A 16503-nucleotide genomic window follows, 5' to 3' on the forward strand; every position below is an offset into this window, starting at 1 on the left:
GTAGAGCCTCCTCTTTATGGCATAAAAAGCCCTGCGTGCTTTCTCCTTTAGTGCATTCACTGCCAGGTTAAAGCTCCCTGACGCACTGATGGTCAGACCCAGGTATGTGTAGCTGCTGGTGTGCTCTAGGGTGGTGTTACCTAGAGTGAAGTGGTACTTATTTCCCTGAGATCTGGCTTTCTTCTGGAATATCATGACTCTGGTCTTGTTCATGTTTACTGCCAGGGCCCAGGTCTGACAGTACTGCTCTAGCAGTGCCAGGCTCTGCTGCAGCCCCTGCTCTGTGGGTGACAGCAGGACCAGGTCATCTGCATAGAGCAGAAACTTGACTTCAGTGTCATGTAGAGTGAGGCCAGGGGCTGCAGACTGCTCCAACACTGTGGCCAGCTCATTGATATAGATGTTGAACAGTGTTGGGCTCAGACTGCAGCCCTGTCTCACCCCACGCCCTTGTGTGAAGAATTCTGTTCTTTTGTTGCCAATTTTCACACCACACTTATTTTCTGAGTACATCGATTTTATGATGTCATAGACTTTACCCCCTACACCACTTTGAAGAAGTTTAAGAAATAGTCCTTTATGCCAAATTGAATCAAATGCCTTTTTAAAGTCTATAAAGCAAGCGAATATTTTTCTTTTATTAGTTTGATGGACGTGTTTATTGATTAGGGTGTGTAGGGTGTAAACATGATCAGAAGTGCGGTGTTTTGGTAGAAATCCAATCTGACTCTTATTCAGGACACTGTGTTCGGTAAGGAAGGCCAGTATCCGGGCGTTAATGATACTGCAGAACACCTTCCCTCTCTCTCTCTCTCTCTCTCTCTCTCTCTCTCTCTCTCTCTCTCTCTCTCTCTCTCTCTCTCTCTCTCTCTCTCTCGCACACACACTGTACCTTGCCAGAAGGAACAGAACCCTGGTCCACGCCCCCTTTTGTACGCCCCGTCTCGTCCCCATTGGTCAGCGAGGGCAACCGCCGTCAGCCAATGCGCGATTGCCACCGCGCTTCCCGACCGGGTCTGTGACGTTGCGCACCGCGGCTCCGCCTGCTCCTCCTCCCCAGCGTCCTCATCGGTCGGAAGGGAGATCTAAAACAAGAGTTCACTCTCTCTTTGTCACAGTCACCCATAACCAAAATGAACTATAAAAAAAAAATAATAATAATAACTTCATTTACTTTGACGGACCCATAGATTGTGTGGTGTCGTGCTGTTTAAAAGTGAAATCAGGACATTTGCACTCTAGGACTCTAGAGGTCGGTCAGACAGGGCAGTGCACCCTGCCTGGGTGACACGAGGGAGAGATGAACAGCAGAGCGTGTGATGAGGCTGCCCCGGGCACAGCACAGGCAGGGCAGAACGGCTTAGGGAATGAGTTGAAGAGGTATATCAGGCTGCAGTCATTGGACTGATAAGGGCAGGTCACATTATTATTATGTAATATTGGAATCTCTGTGTTTCTGTATTTTTGTTCTTCGGATATTAAAACTGTCTTCCGTGGGCCCATTTTGCAAGAACTGGTAACAGGGGAAAAAAGTACATAAGATCAATAAACTTCAACAGTCAAACCTGTTCCTGTAGTAATTTGTCGAAAGCAAATATTTTGTTTTCTTTTAATCTCTCCCAACAAACTTATTGACAAGCTTCCTAAGATTAAAAACAATAGCCTTCATGAAGTTTAATGTGTCCCTGTCATATTATTCTTAGATTTTAAAATGTTCACACCCACACATATATATATTTAATTGCATTCTTGTAAAGGGTTTCTTATAGGTTGCATTGATATATTTATGTCTTTATTGCTGTAGTAGCCCTGGTGGATTATAACTTGCCTTTGCTGTATCTAAAATGATGACGTTTGGATAAATTTTTCATTACATGTACCAGAAAGTGAAGATATAGCACAAATGTTTCACTCCAATCATAATCAATTTTTGGCATATTTAGATGCAAAAAAGTCAGAGGGACATAATTTTCTGTTCTAATTGTCATAATGTCTTGGCTTTACAAGCAATATATATATATATATATATATATATATATATATATATATATATATATATATATATATGACCCTCTACAACGCCACCCTTACTCAGATCATCGCCACTGTTGCCCCGCTTACAACCAGATCGAAACTGCCCATGGTACACCCTCGAACTTCGATTGCTTAAGTCTGCCTACCACAAGCTTGAGCGCAAATGGAGGTCGTCTGGACTAACGGTTCACAGAGAGATCTGGACCGACCATCTCGGTAGCTACAGGCGTACACTCGCTGCTGCCCGGGTGAAGTACTCTGAAATCATAACTATAGGACACGGTAAACCCAATGTTCTCTTTAAGACCATTGACCAAATCCTGCATCGAGCCAACGATAGATCCATCTCCTGTTCATCTTCCTCTCTTACCTGTCATGATTTCTCCTCTTTCTATTCTACGGTCTCCCGCCACAAATCCAGTTTACTACTTGACCACCTTGACTCGTCTCCAGTTGCTCCTCCTGCTCTCTCCCCCTTCTCTCATCTCTCCATTACTGATGTCTCCGGCCTACTGTTGAAATCAACCAATGCCATGTGCCCCTTGGATCCCTAACAGCCTCTTTTGACACCATAGATCATAGCATTTTTCTAGACCGCCTTCAGAAGTATGCTGTGATCTCTGGAACCTCCTGGCTGTCCTATTACCTATCTGGACGCATGCAGTCTGTTTTCTGTGCTGGATGCAGTGGTGTTGCAAACCCAGTCACTTGTGGTGTCCCTCAAGGGTCTGTTCTTGGGCCTCTTCTCTTCAACATCTGCATGCTTCCCTTGGGTCATCTCATCCTCCAACACAGCCTCATGTTTCACTCCTATGCTGATGACACCCAGCTCTACTTAAAACTCGACCCTGGAAGCCCCTCTGCCATGGTCCGGCTCTCGGCTTGCATTCAAGACATCAAGGCCTGGATGTCTGCCAATTTTCTTCAGCTCAACACAAGAAAATCTGAACTCCTTCTAGTAGGATCTAAAACTCAACTTAAGAATCTCAATATAGCTACCCTGAACCTCGGAAACTGCCTGCTGCTGCCTTCCCCCACTGTACGAAGCCTTGGGGTACCTCTTGACAGCAACCTCTCCTTTGATGCCCATTTTTTTCCAATTGCTGATAAAAGAAAATCGGAACTGAAATGAGAGAAATTGTTGCCGTGGTTGCTGTCAGTGAGTGCATGCAGTTGCAGGATATGTTGTGTTATGAGTTCCCCTGTATCACATGCTCTATTAACTGTTCTTTCAGGAAAATGGCTTTTGGCAATGTTCCACCGTGTCAGTACTGACCCTGTACAATAGCAAGGATAGAACATTTTCAAAACTGATGCTCATAAAAGATGATTGCTGCCTAATGCCAACAATGGTGTGATTCAATTATAGCATTGTACTATAATGCCAAAGCCAGTTCACCGCAAAAAGAAAAAAAGGCTGTCATTATTTAGCATGTATTAATAATGCACGGTCAGCACAACCTTATGATTGCAGTTATGTAATATATACTGCAGAGGACATCTGCGACAGTAGAATATATATATATATATATATATATAATTAGGGCTGCTCCGATTTAACAGATTAATCAGACCGATTAATCAACTAAATAGTTGATCACAGATTCATTTTTTTTTTATAATTTAATCGGGCAGTTTTTTTTTGGCTGGGTATTTTGAACTCCATTTCCCAGCATCCTCTGCTGAGAAAGAATGCACCCGAGAAGGCTTCCTGCACCCTTTCGGATCTGGTTTGTTGTTGCTACACACACACTTCTTACATTTTCTACAACGTCCAGAACCATCCTGCCAGCTTGGAAAAATATGTCTGCATTTCCTACAATCAAAGCAGACTTTATTCATTTTAAAACTGTGTTGGTAAAAAGGGAGTTTTTATATTTATGTTGTACAAAGTTAATTTCAACAGTGTTGACTGTGCAGAGCAGCATTCGTCTGCCAGCATATAAACAAACACAATAGAATATTTACAACAAAATAAACAAATTAAAAACACCAAAAATAATAACAATACAGAGCACGTATATCTAGGGACGGGGCACCCTGTCACATGCAGTTATATTAATGTGGTTAAACCTGCGGCCCATAGATGCAGCGGATCCGTGCAAACTTAACTCAACACATACAGGGTTCCAATACAGGCCAATTTAAAATCAAGAATACCAGACACCTTCTATTTTATGTTGCAGTGTTGATTTTATTCCACTGTCTAAATTTAAATAATTGAGTAGAAGTGCCTGGTGCTGTCCGGTTATAAATGTTTTTGTTGTTGTTGTTGTTGTTTTAACTTCTGCTTTCCTGGAGATAATCTTTGAGGTTCACCCTCTTGCGTACAAGGGAGAAGTTTTTGCTGCTGGAATATTCCTTGACAGTTTATCCTTAGCATCTTTATATACAAACACTGTGGATGAATAGAAAAAAATATTCATCCATACATAGCATGTTGATTTCGGCCTGCATTTAACTTTTTTTTTAATTTTTTTAATTTTTTTTTTTAATCATTTGCTGGTGCTTTGATGCCCCAATACCATCATTAAAAGTAACCCCAGCCTCACAGTTTCTTTCCAAACTGTTATGGAACATAAGATTGCAGAGTAAATGTGAATAAATTGCAAATGTTCATGACCTCGTCCTTTTTTTTGCATAATATTATTTTGGATACAGTGATCTGAACCATCAATGCTTCTGGGTATAATTTATAAAAATATGATAGAAATAGAAATAAACTTGATAAAAAAAACCAAAAAAAACCTGTATACATTTGAGTGGATTTTTTTATTGACCTTTTGTTACCCATGTTTTAATATCCAGCACCGTTTCCTTGTAAATTTGTCTTCGTTTGATATGAAACGTCCAAGTTAATCAACTCAATTTCCTTCAAGCCGGGGAAGTTCAAAAGTGCAGCGTGAGATCTGAGATTTTCAGCTTGATGTAAGATTTCAAGTGGCAGGGTGACCCGACAGGCCGGTGCCTGTGTCCCACTTCTCTTCAGCTGGTTGCATTCCAGCACTGCAGGCTGGTGTGGTGGTGGGGTGTCTGAGTCCAGTGATGAGATGGGTTGTCATGGCAGGGAAAATATAAAAATTGAGCTGTCCATTCTTTGTCACAAACCACAGAGCTTAATACCGAGAAGACAAAGGCAAGCAGACAGGGAGATGTTATTTATTCTGTTGCGGTTACAGCTCCTAGGGCAGTTTCTTGATTATTTGAACATGATTTAGTTTAAATAAGTTTGAATAATATGTCTCTTCAGACAAAATAAAAGGAATCTATTTTAATACCCTAAACAGGGGTGTCTGTAAATGCTTAATCTCATTATTTATTCTGGTGTATCCTCAGGGGGATTCATTTATCTGGTTATTAACACCACTAAACACAATACACAAGTATGATGGAAAGAGGTCTGTGATGGAGTACCATTCAGGGCGTTATGTTTAATAATCAAATCGGAATCTCTCCAGGCTGGCGTTGCTGTCTTTTAATTTTTCAGACGTGCTCATGTTTTGGATAGCAGAGATATGGTGGCACTGTGTAAGAGCTCAAGGACTCAGCCAGGCATTCAGTCCAGAATGGCTTGCTGATGTTTGATTATGTTATGAATAGGTATGTTATGAAACTCTGGATTCATGCTTTTATTTTAAAAGGTTTTATTGCTGATTAATTATGTTTACCTGCTAATGTACCAGGTTTTGTTGTGGTGTTTTTTGCCCTAATGTATATTACTGGTACAGTTGAGAAAAAATAAATAAATCAAATGTGTACCTGTATTTTTTTATTTTTGAGATGTTTAAGGAAAAGACAGCAAATGTCAGGTTGAATTGTATTCTGTTTTGTTTTAAATGCCCAGGTGCAATCTGTATTCTGAGTTAAACCTGAAACTGTCTTTCCATTTCTAACCAATTTTATTTGTAATATAAACTAAATATGATGCAAATGTCATGGTAATGTGTATGTTCATGCAGCTCATTAATCCCTGCTGTGCTGTTTTAATTGTATTAATCATTGTTTATATTATACCAACTATGCTACCCAGCTCCTGGTCCAGGCCCTGGTACTCTCCCGCCTAGACTACTGCAACTCCCTCCTGGCTGGCCTCCCTGCGTCCGCCACCCGTCCGCTCCAGCTCATCCAGAACTCTGCTGCCCGCCTGGTGTTCTCTCTGCCTCGCTTCGCCCACGCTACTCCACTACTCCGCTCGCTCCACTGGCTCCCGATCACCGCTCGCATCCAGTTCAAGACTCTTGTACTAGCCTACAGATGCCTTGACCAGTCTGCACCCAGCTACCTCCAGACCCTCATCTCTCCCTACACCCCCACTCGACCTCTCCGCTCCGCCTGCACTAGAAGACTAGCTCTACCACCGCTACGCTCCCCTGCCTCCAAAGCCCGCTCCTTCTCCACCCTTGCTCCGCAGTGGTGGAATGACCTTCCTACAGATGTCAGGACTGCCCAGTCCCTGACCACATTCCGGCGCCTCCTTAAGACTCACCTCTTCAAAGAGCACCTGTAGAACTCCTCTGTTTGTATCCTGGGACACTATCACCCTTCATGTAAATGTGCTTTATTTTGCTCTTGCCCCTATTTTACTGCATTTAATCCTGTACTTCAGAATACTGTAATCTGCCAAGTTTTTAACCTGTAGTACTTTGTATTTAATCACATCCTGATGTAACTATCACTATTTAATCATATCCTGATGTAACTATCACTATTACCTGCTGTATTATTGAATTGTGGTTTGTCAAACTTGTACTTTACTTGAACAAAAGTTATTGTATTTCTTGCTCTTATTGTACTACTTGTATTGTAACGCTTGAAATGTTTTTGCTTACGATTGTAAGTCGCCCTGGATAAGGGCGTCTGCTAAGAAATAAATAATAATAATAATACCCCATACTTTTAAAATAAGAATCTATTAATGCTGGGAATGTCACACAGTTAAGAAGTTCAGTCAGGCAATGTCAGGGTGCTGTTGCGTGTGGAGGTTATGATCCTTGCCCTTATGACTGACCCTGAGCTAAGCTTTCAAATGTAACCTTCGGTTGATTACCAGAGTTATTACTTTGGCTACTGCAGAGGCCAGTACCATTCTCAGGCACTCCAAAACACATCACCATACGGCTCTGATCCTATCACCTTTTCCACAAAAGGAAGAGTTTTAAGATTTTGTCATTGACTTCTAATGTGTAGCCTTACTTTCGAGGCACGTATCCAAGGTATCCTTTTTTCATCTTCGTAACATTGCTCGTCTGTGCCCTATGTTGTCTATGCCTGATGCAGTAAGGCTAGTTTGTGCCATTGTTTCTTCCTGGCTCGATTATTGCAACGCGTTGTTTGCAGGTGTCTCCAAGGCTTCTATCAGCAGGCTTCAATATATTCAGAACTCCGCTGCTCGCATTTTAACTGGCACTAAACTGGGTGCCCATATTACACCGGCTCTTGCTTCTTTGCACTGGTTGCCGGTTGACAGCAGGATTGATTTTAAAATACTGTTGTTAACCTATAAGTCTCTGAACAGTTTAGCTCCATGTTACATTGCTGAATTGCTTACACGTTACACACCCGTACGTAATCTACGTTCTTCATCTTCGGGTTTATTGGCAATACCCAAAACTAAGCTTCGCTCCATGGGCAATAGGGCTTTTTGCTGCTATGCGTCAAACTTTGGAACGACCGTCCTCAATCTATGAGGGATGCTAAGACCGTTGATGCTTTTAAAACAGTTAAAGACACACTTTTACGATCAGGCATTTTTATCATGATTTGGTTTTTGATTTGTATAATTTCTTTTTATATTATGTATACTCTTAATATACTGTATGTATATATGGTTCTCTGTGTTTTTTGTGTTTGTACAGCGCTTTGAGATGCGTGCATTTAAGTGCTTTATAAAATAAAGATTATTATTATTATTATTATTATTATTATTATTATAGCCACTTGGCTGTCAGACTTGTTTTTATGCTTGAAATGACATAAAGCTAGCAAAAAATATCCAGTGAATCTCTTCATAATGCACACATTATGATTTTAAAAAATACAAATTGTAACAATTCATTAAGAAAATAGTGCTTCACCCTTGCATAAATTCCAAAGAGCTTACACATTGCATAGAGATAGAAGTCTTGTCAACCTAGCGCTTACTAATGTCAGCCTTAATCCAGTCAGATAGATCTGCTGTATTACCAATTGTTACTGAAACTGACTTGCAATAGGGGAGCCAGCTTTAATATAATATATAATCTCTTTCATGTATTGGACCTCTGCAACATGCATTGGGTCAATGGTGTTTCTCAACTGTGCTATATAAATGTAGGGTGCTTTCCAAAATCAATGATTGGAAACCATGCAGTACATTTATGATGATCTTTTTTCCCAGATCTTTTAGCTGTGCCTAAACACCCTTATGCTGCGATGGAGAACTGGGGACTGAGCGTGTTTGTCGAGCAGAAGATATTACTGGATCCAGGAGTCTCATCAATTTCATATTTGATGGATGTCACTATGGTTATCGTACATGAAATATGCCACCAGGTATGATCACTTCCATTCTTTTTCTTTTTGTTAATAGTTTATTGACTTTTAAACAGAATAAAAATGACTTCCATGATGCAAGCACCATGCACAGTTCGTAACAGATCTGCTGAAAAGCATGCACCTTTGACTGACCTGTTACATACAGGTTTTGAACCTGGATTATCATTTAGATTGCAAACATCATGCAATAGTAGGATCAATGTAAAAAGAGAAAAAACAATAAAGAATATTTCAAGCTACTTACTCTTAAAAAAGAAAGCAAAGACTTGGTATACAGCAGCCAGCAATGCATATTCGGCATGCATTGATTGTGTTTTAACAAGAGTTTTATCATATAAAGCCAGATGAGATATACCCCATTGAAGTACTCCTACACAGAATCATCTACTGTACATTTAGTTGTTCGCTTGTTTGTGTTGTCATTTACTTCCTTTTAAAAAGACAGAGCTGTGTGTTAACCAAGAAACACAAAGGCGTTTCCCTCTGAGGAAGTAGAGGTACTTGTTGGTTCAGCAATTTTCATTTTAATACAATATTTCAGCTGGGATAATCAATGTTTCAGCACCTTAATGGCACCTAACAGCTATGGGGCGTATTAACAAAGCATTGTACTCCAGTCTGTGTTTAGAAAGGCAAAACAAACCAGAACCAGATAACTCAGTAGCTTAATTTATGGTCTCTGAAGAACGCTTAATTTCTTGTTTTGTAATATTAGATAGATTTTTACATCTTCAGAAACAGGAGGTAATTACATACTGGAGAAGACTCCCTTGTGGATAGGTCCCAACAGTGTGTATCTAGTATAAATTGGTTAGTGTATTGTAAGGTTCCATTGCTTCTGTTTTAAACTGAACATGGCTAAGATACCATGCTGAGTTTTCAGTGCAATGTGTGTCCAGTATAGCACCATTTTTGACCAAGTCTTTCACCTGGCTCGTGCCTCACCCAAATATTTTCCATTCACCATTTAGAACTCTGGTCCTCAACAACCAGTGTGGCTGTTCCATTTGAAATCCCCCCATGATTATGGCGTCACTTTTCTTGCATGCATTTGTAATGTTGCTGTTTTAAAAAATTATGCTATAGTTTTAGCAGCTATGCACACAATGAAATAGCGCAACAACATTTGTATTATTGCAAATCACAAGTTCCCTTTTCCCATGACCAAGTACACCAGTTATTCATGTACCTCCTACAGTATTAGTCACATACAGAAATATATGAAGAAAAAAATGTATCACTTTTTTGTGCCATTGATTGAGCTCCTTCCTGTGGCCAAAAAAGCACATGAAAGAAAAAAAAAGAAAAACCTTTTGTTGTCTTGGCCTGGGTTGAATGCAGAGAGTTAAGCTGATAGATTTCCATTCTACTTGCATTTCCCCTCATGCATGAGTGGGTTTGATCTCTTGTATTGAGGGTAGGAGACAGGAAAATAAAGTTTAGTAAAAAATAGAAAAGTGCGTGGCCTTGCTTTAGGAGTAACTGGACATCTGGTGATGCCTGGAACTCTCTCACTCATTGTTCTACTTATAAATGTATAAATATTAAACACAGAGATAGTAGTGCAAGCCATTTGGATTTCACCATGCCTTTAAACATTATCTTAAAAAATAACAACTTTTTTTACATACGTAAGGATGCATCCTGATCTAGATATTGTCACTGCTGTATTATTGAATTGTGGTTTGTCACACTTGAGAATTATTGTATTTCTTGTTCTTATTGTATGACTTATATTGTAACACTTGAATGTATTTGTATTTGCTTGCGATTGTAAGTCGCCCTGGATAAGGGCGTCTGCTAAGAAATAAATAATAATAAATAAATAATAGATATTCAAAAGCATTCTGATAATGCAGACAACCTTTTTACTCCAAAATATCACAGAATAATTACTGTAAACAGAGTTTCCCTGGGGTCTGATCAAAGACAACAATGTGTTTTATCAATCAGCAGCATTTAAGTCAAGGGAGTCTTTGTGATGTTCATTTCTCACCCTCGGGAACTTAGTTACACAGTGCCTGTAGTTTATTTCAGCCCATAACTGAATGAGACTGCACAGTAAATCACCCTTAGGAAGTCATTGTCTGGTCTCGTCCAAGTATTCGTATGTCAAATAAAATGTCTTTGCGTACAAATCTTTGTGCTTCATGGCAAACAACCAGTTTTTAGATGTGAGGAGTTTCCCAATGTGATGTGAGTGAAGTCTTGGGCTTGGCTACATTGCCTGCTGAGCCTGCTATCAGTTATTTGTGGATGTCTGAACTTTCACACTTCTACTAATTTGGTATTGGCTTTGTTCACAGTTTGATCAATAAAAGTGGAAAAAACAGAAGTGAAGAACTAACCGCAGAAATAGCAAGCCAGCCACCTGTCTACCCAGCTCCCAGTGAAGTCTTGAAATATAAAACTCAGCCTCTCAAAGACAATAAATACAACGTTATATACAGTGTGGTGAGATGGAAACCATGCAGAAGTAACTCACCTAGAGATAGAACCACAATAATTAGCTGTAAAGCATGTGTATACCAAGTTCACAGACACACTGCTGCACGGAGTAATACGTGCTCAGATTAGCATCTCAGAACTCTGTTTTTCATATACATATTAAAGTAAACAGCAAACAAAATGATCCTAATTCACCAAACTTAAAGTTTTTTTTTTTTTATCAACATTTTAACACAGTATGTTAACCCTATTTTTTATTTTAGTTTTTTTTTAAAAAAAATTTGACTGTACTGTACTAACTGTACTATAGCCCACTGATTTCAAACTCCTCCACAACACTACAACTTACCAGAGAAGTCAGAAACCAACATATGGGGCCTGAATCAATTAGTCATCCCAAGTGGAAAACAACCTACAAGATAAATGTAGAGTTTTAGATCATTGGATCAGTGACAAAGTGCAAAGAAACCCTGAAAAGAACAACAGTGAAAAAAATCTGCTCTGGCATACCAGCAACCATGCTGGCACCTTGCACCAATTTAAAATCAAGAGACGGGCGATCAGTGTATACCTTCCTCAGCTGTAATCATTATATATTGTTTTCTAGTCCAGTCTGGATTCAGCCTCTGCTCAGTTGTTGCATTGGCTTGGTGTGTGGATGGTACTGTTTCCTGGCATTCTGTGGAACCAGCTTCTTCTCCAACCAGCTGGCTGTCTGTGCCCACCAAAGTCGGCTTTGCAACACAGGAGCCTTTGGCTGTACCTTGTAGCTCCATTAAATGATAATGTCGTAGAAGTAGGAAAAAGAGAGAAGATCCTTGCATTCTCAATTATGTGCTCATAGAGAAATGTCCCTACAGGCTCAGAGGCAGACTCTGTCCACACTTCAACAATAAACACAATGAACCAAGACATACAGTGTCAAGAAAGGGAATATATATATATATATATAAAAAGTAAGAATGCTTTCAAAAATAGGCATGTTAATAGTTTATATTTATCAATTAACAAAATGCAAAGTGAGTGAACAGAAGAAAAATCTACATCAAATCAATATTTGGTGTGACCACCCTTTGCCTTTAAAACAGCATCAATTCTTCTAGGTACACTTCCACACAGTTTTTGAAGGAACTCGGCAGGTAGGTTGGCCCAAACATCTTGGAGAACTAACCACAGTTCTTCTGTGGATTTAGGCAGCCTCAGTTGCTTCTCTCTCTTCATGTAATCCCAGACAGACTCGATGATGTTGAGATCAGGGCTCTGTGGGGGCCATACCATCACTTCCAGGACTCCTTGTTCTTCTTTATGCTGAAGATAGTTCTTAATGACTTTCGCTGTATGTTTGGGGTCGTTGTCATGCTGCAGAATAAATTTGGGGCCAATCAGATGCCTCCCTGATAGTATTGCATGATGGATAAGTATCTGCCTGTACTTCTCAGCATTGAGGAGACCATTAATTCTGACCAAATCCCCAACTCCATTTGCAGAAATGCAGCCCCAAACTTGCAAGGAACCTCCACCATGCTTCACTGTTGCCTGCAGACACTCATTCGTGTACCGCTGTCCAGCCCTTCGGCGAACAAACTGCCTTCTGCTACAGCTAAATATTTCAAATTTTGACTCATCAGTCCAGAGCACCTGCTGCCATTTTTCTGCACCCCAGTTCCTGTGTTTTCGTGCATAGTTGAGTCGCTTGGCCTTGTTTCCACGTCGGAGGTATGGCTTTTTGGCCGCAAGTCTTCCATGAAGGCCACTTCTGACCAGACTTCTCCGGACAGTAGATGGGTGTACCAGGGTCCCACTGTTTTCTGCCAATTCTGAGCTGATGGCACTGCTGGACATCTTCCGATTGCGAAGGGAACTAAGCATGATGTGTCTTTCATCTGCTGCAGTAAGTTTCCTTGGCCGACCACTGCGTCTACGGTCCTCAACATTGCCCGTTTCTTTGTGCTTCTTCAAAAGAGCTTGGACAGCACATCTGGAAACCCCTGTCTGCCTTGAAATTTCTGCCTGGGAGAGACCTTGCTGATGCAGTATAACTACCTTGTATCTTGTTGCTGTGCTCAGTCTTGCCATGGTGTATGACTTTTGACAGTAAACTGTCTTCAGCAACCTCACCTTGTTAGCTGAGTTTGGCTGTTCCTCACCCAGTTTTATTTCTCCTACACAGCTGTTTCTGTTTCAGTTAATGATTGTGTTTCAACCTACATATTGAATTGATGATCATTAGCACCTGTTTGGTATAATTGTTTAATCATACACCTGACTATATGCCTACAAAATCCCTGACTTTGTGCAAGTGTACCTAGAAGAATTGATGTTGTTTTGAAGGCAAAGGGTGGTCACACCAAATATGGATTTGATTTAGATTTTTCACTCACTTTGCATTTAGTTAATTGATAAATATAATCTATTAACATGTCTATTTTTGAAAGCATTCTTACTTTACAGCATTTTTTCACACCTGCCTAAAACTTTTGCACAGTACTGTATATATATATATATATATATATATATATATATATATATATATATATATATATATATATAGCTAACATATATAACAGAAAAGTTGTACACCTGTAGTCTTATACACATACATGTAGCCTAATGGGGATGGGATATGGGGGGGGGGGTGTCTCCTGATTACTTTGGTTACAAAGATTTAAACCTTTAAATGAGTTCAATGAGTCAAAAGTATAAGAAAGTTAACTGAATCTGTAACACCTGCAGTCACAAGTGATTCTCAGTATAGTTATCTGTTAATACCTTCTGTTCAGTAGCGCCCCATGATTAAATGGCAGCAGTGTTCTGTCAGGTCAGAATTGAGGTGTACTGGCAGAGAATAGCTCTTATTCATCTCTTTCCACAAGCATTCACAAACGGCATTACAATACTGCCATGCCGGAGAGACCTTTCTATAAAACAGTGACACAGTTGAATACATACTGACATTTTATAATCAACTTGCGAAGAGCTCCACTAAACAAAGCTGATTCTGCTTTGGGGACTATTAGATGAAGCTGACTTTAACATGAAACATTTTATTGGAATCACTGTACTGTTGATGGAGCACACACAGCAAAGAATGTGGAGTTTATTGCAAAAGCAGCTGCATATACTCAGTAAAACAATAATTCAATCATGCTGCACTCCAGTCGATCTGCTGAAAGGTTTTAAAAAGACTTGCAAATGGTTTGACTTTTATGAATTGGTGTTTAATTATAATGGAATAACAGCCTCTGTTTTGTAATAGCTTTGCTAAATTAATCATAGTGTCAATTGAAACAAAAAAAACAAACACTTCTCTATATTTCTCTAGCTTCCAATGCATATTCATTATTTGTATAATTTTGTTAATTCTTTATGTAAATAGACTGGATATTCAAAATCATATGACAACGAAATGAAAATAAATAAAAAATAAACTGAAATTCCATTGGGATTTATCACAGTAAATGCCACTCTTTTTAAAGTGAAGACTCCACATGGGGCAGATTATTTCGTCTTGTAACTTCTGCTGTTCCGGTCTGACCACATCTCATCTGGGTTGACTCACTTATTAGCCTCTGATTTCAGATTAGCCATTTACATTCTCTGACAAGTGCAGATATTAGGGGTGACTAATTAAGTCCCAGCTGGAACCACAACCCAGTAGCAAGGATTGGAAACTTCAAAGGTGCTCTTGCATTCAATATCCTTAATATTGTCTTGCAGAGAGGTCTTAACAGTAAATAAACCAAGGCATGCTTAGGAGAGTGCACAGAAGGCACTTGGAACAAAGTCGTATTTTCATTTCAAACGTATGGAGGTATTTAATTGATCCTGCTGTTCAAGTTGCATATCTACAGTATACAGACCAACCTCTTTCCACATTCATGTGTTTAAAGTTGTGGTAATCAAACTTGTAAAACCCAATTTTCAGAGTATACATTAGCTTCAGTTCCCTTTTTTACAGTTTTCTTCAATTTATTCAACTTTGAAGCTTCTCTGAAGGTATCACGCTGTACAGAGTAGCCCTGTCCTACATAACAGTCTACATGTAATCACAAAAGTTAGTTACACAAAAAATGTATTACAAAAAATCAAAAACTTTCAGAGGTTAATCATGTTAATGTTACTTAAACAGGTCACCTGCTGAATGTGCTTGATGTTTAAATGTAGTGTTGCACTGATCTAGGTGCATTGTTAGTGCATTCAGTGTCTTTACATTTTCTCAAACCATTAAAGATGTTTGAACACATAATAAATGTTACAGGGCTAGTTTTACAAGCTAACAAGTATCCTGTTTTGTCATACTGGTGTTTGTTTTTGATGGTTGATCATTTTTACAGGACATGTCATCCTTAGAATACCCACCAATAATTCCAACTACAGACATAGAAGTAGAGCTGCTGTTCGTCATGCCTACTTTCATAAATGTACACATATTAAAGAGTTTCTAAATCCGGAATGAGATCAGGAGGAATGGTAATCTTTCTGCTGTGTATCAACGGGGGGCCAAGCACAACACTGCTGGGAATGCTTACTGAAAAAACAAAAAGCTGTAAAAGAAAGAAAAAACAAGCCAGCATTATGGTGATTAAAATACTATTTCTATATACTGTATGTATTTGTTAGGCTAAACACAACAACCGTAAACCTAGAGTCACATTTATTTTTTCCTTCATGCCTGAATCAGAAGGATGGGACTGAACTCTACAGGTTCAGCATACAGATCAGAATTTACAGTCCAACTATTATACATTTTAACAGTTTATATATACAGACGTGCTCAAATTTGTTGGTACCCCTCCACAAAAAACGAAGAATGCACAATTTTCTCTGAAATAACTTGAAACTGACAAAAGTAATTGGCATCCACCATTGTTTATTCCATATTTAATAGAAATCAGACTTTGCTTTTGATTTTTTATTCAACATAATATTGTAAATAAGAAAACAAATGAAAATGGCATGGACAAAAATGATGGGACCGCTAACCTAATATTTTGTTGCACAACCTTTAGAGGCAATCACTGCAATCAAACGTTTTCTGTAGCTCTCAATGAGACTTCTGCACCTGTTAACAGGTAGTTTGGCCCACTCTTCCTGAGCAAACTGCTCCAGCTGTCTCAGGTTTGATGGGTGCCTTCTCCAGACTGCAAGTTTCAGCTCTTTCCATAGATGTTCGATAGGATTCAGATCAGGACTCATAGAAGGCCACTTCAGAATAGTCCAATGTTTTGTTCTTATCCATTCTTGGGTGCTTTTAGCTGTGTGTTTTGGGTCATTATCCTGTTGGAGGACCCATGACCTGCGACTGAGACAGAGCTTTCGGACACTGGGCAGTACGTTTCGCTCCAGAATGCCTTGATAGTCTTGAGAATTCATTGTGCCCTGCACAGATTCAAGGCACCCTGTGCCAGGCGCAGCAAAGCAGCCCCAAAACATAACCGAGCCTCCTCCATGTTTCACTGTAGGTATGGTGTTCTTTTCTTTGAAAGC

The 16503-nt window shown here is 39.6% G+C and overlaps 1 protein-coding gene across 1 annotated transcript in view; it reads left to right on the forward strand.

Moving 5' to 3' along the window:
• The window catches only part of LOC117419986 (thyrotropin-releasing hormone-degrading ectoenzyme-like), a 97068-nt gene that overhangs the window by 27282 nt on the left and 53283 nt on the right, over positions 1-16503 (forward strand). The window contains exon 4 of the mRNA XM_034033455.3: positions 8411-8565. Coding sequence (XP_033889346.3) covers positions 8411-8565 — 155 coding nt within the window. The remainder of the gene's footprint in view (positions 1-8410; positions 8566-16503) is intronic.

Source organism: Acipenser ruthenus, chromosome 14, assembly GCF_902713425.1.
Source record: "Acipenser ruthenus chromosome 14, fAciRut3.2 maternal haplotype, whole genome shotgun sequence".
NCBI classification, from domain to species: domain Eukaryota; kingdom Metazoa; phylum Chordata; class Actinopteri; order Acipenseriformes; family Acipenseridae; genus Acipenser; species Acipenser ruthenus.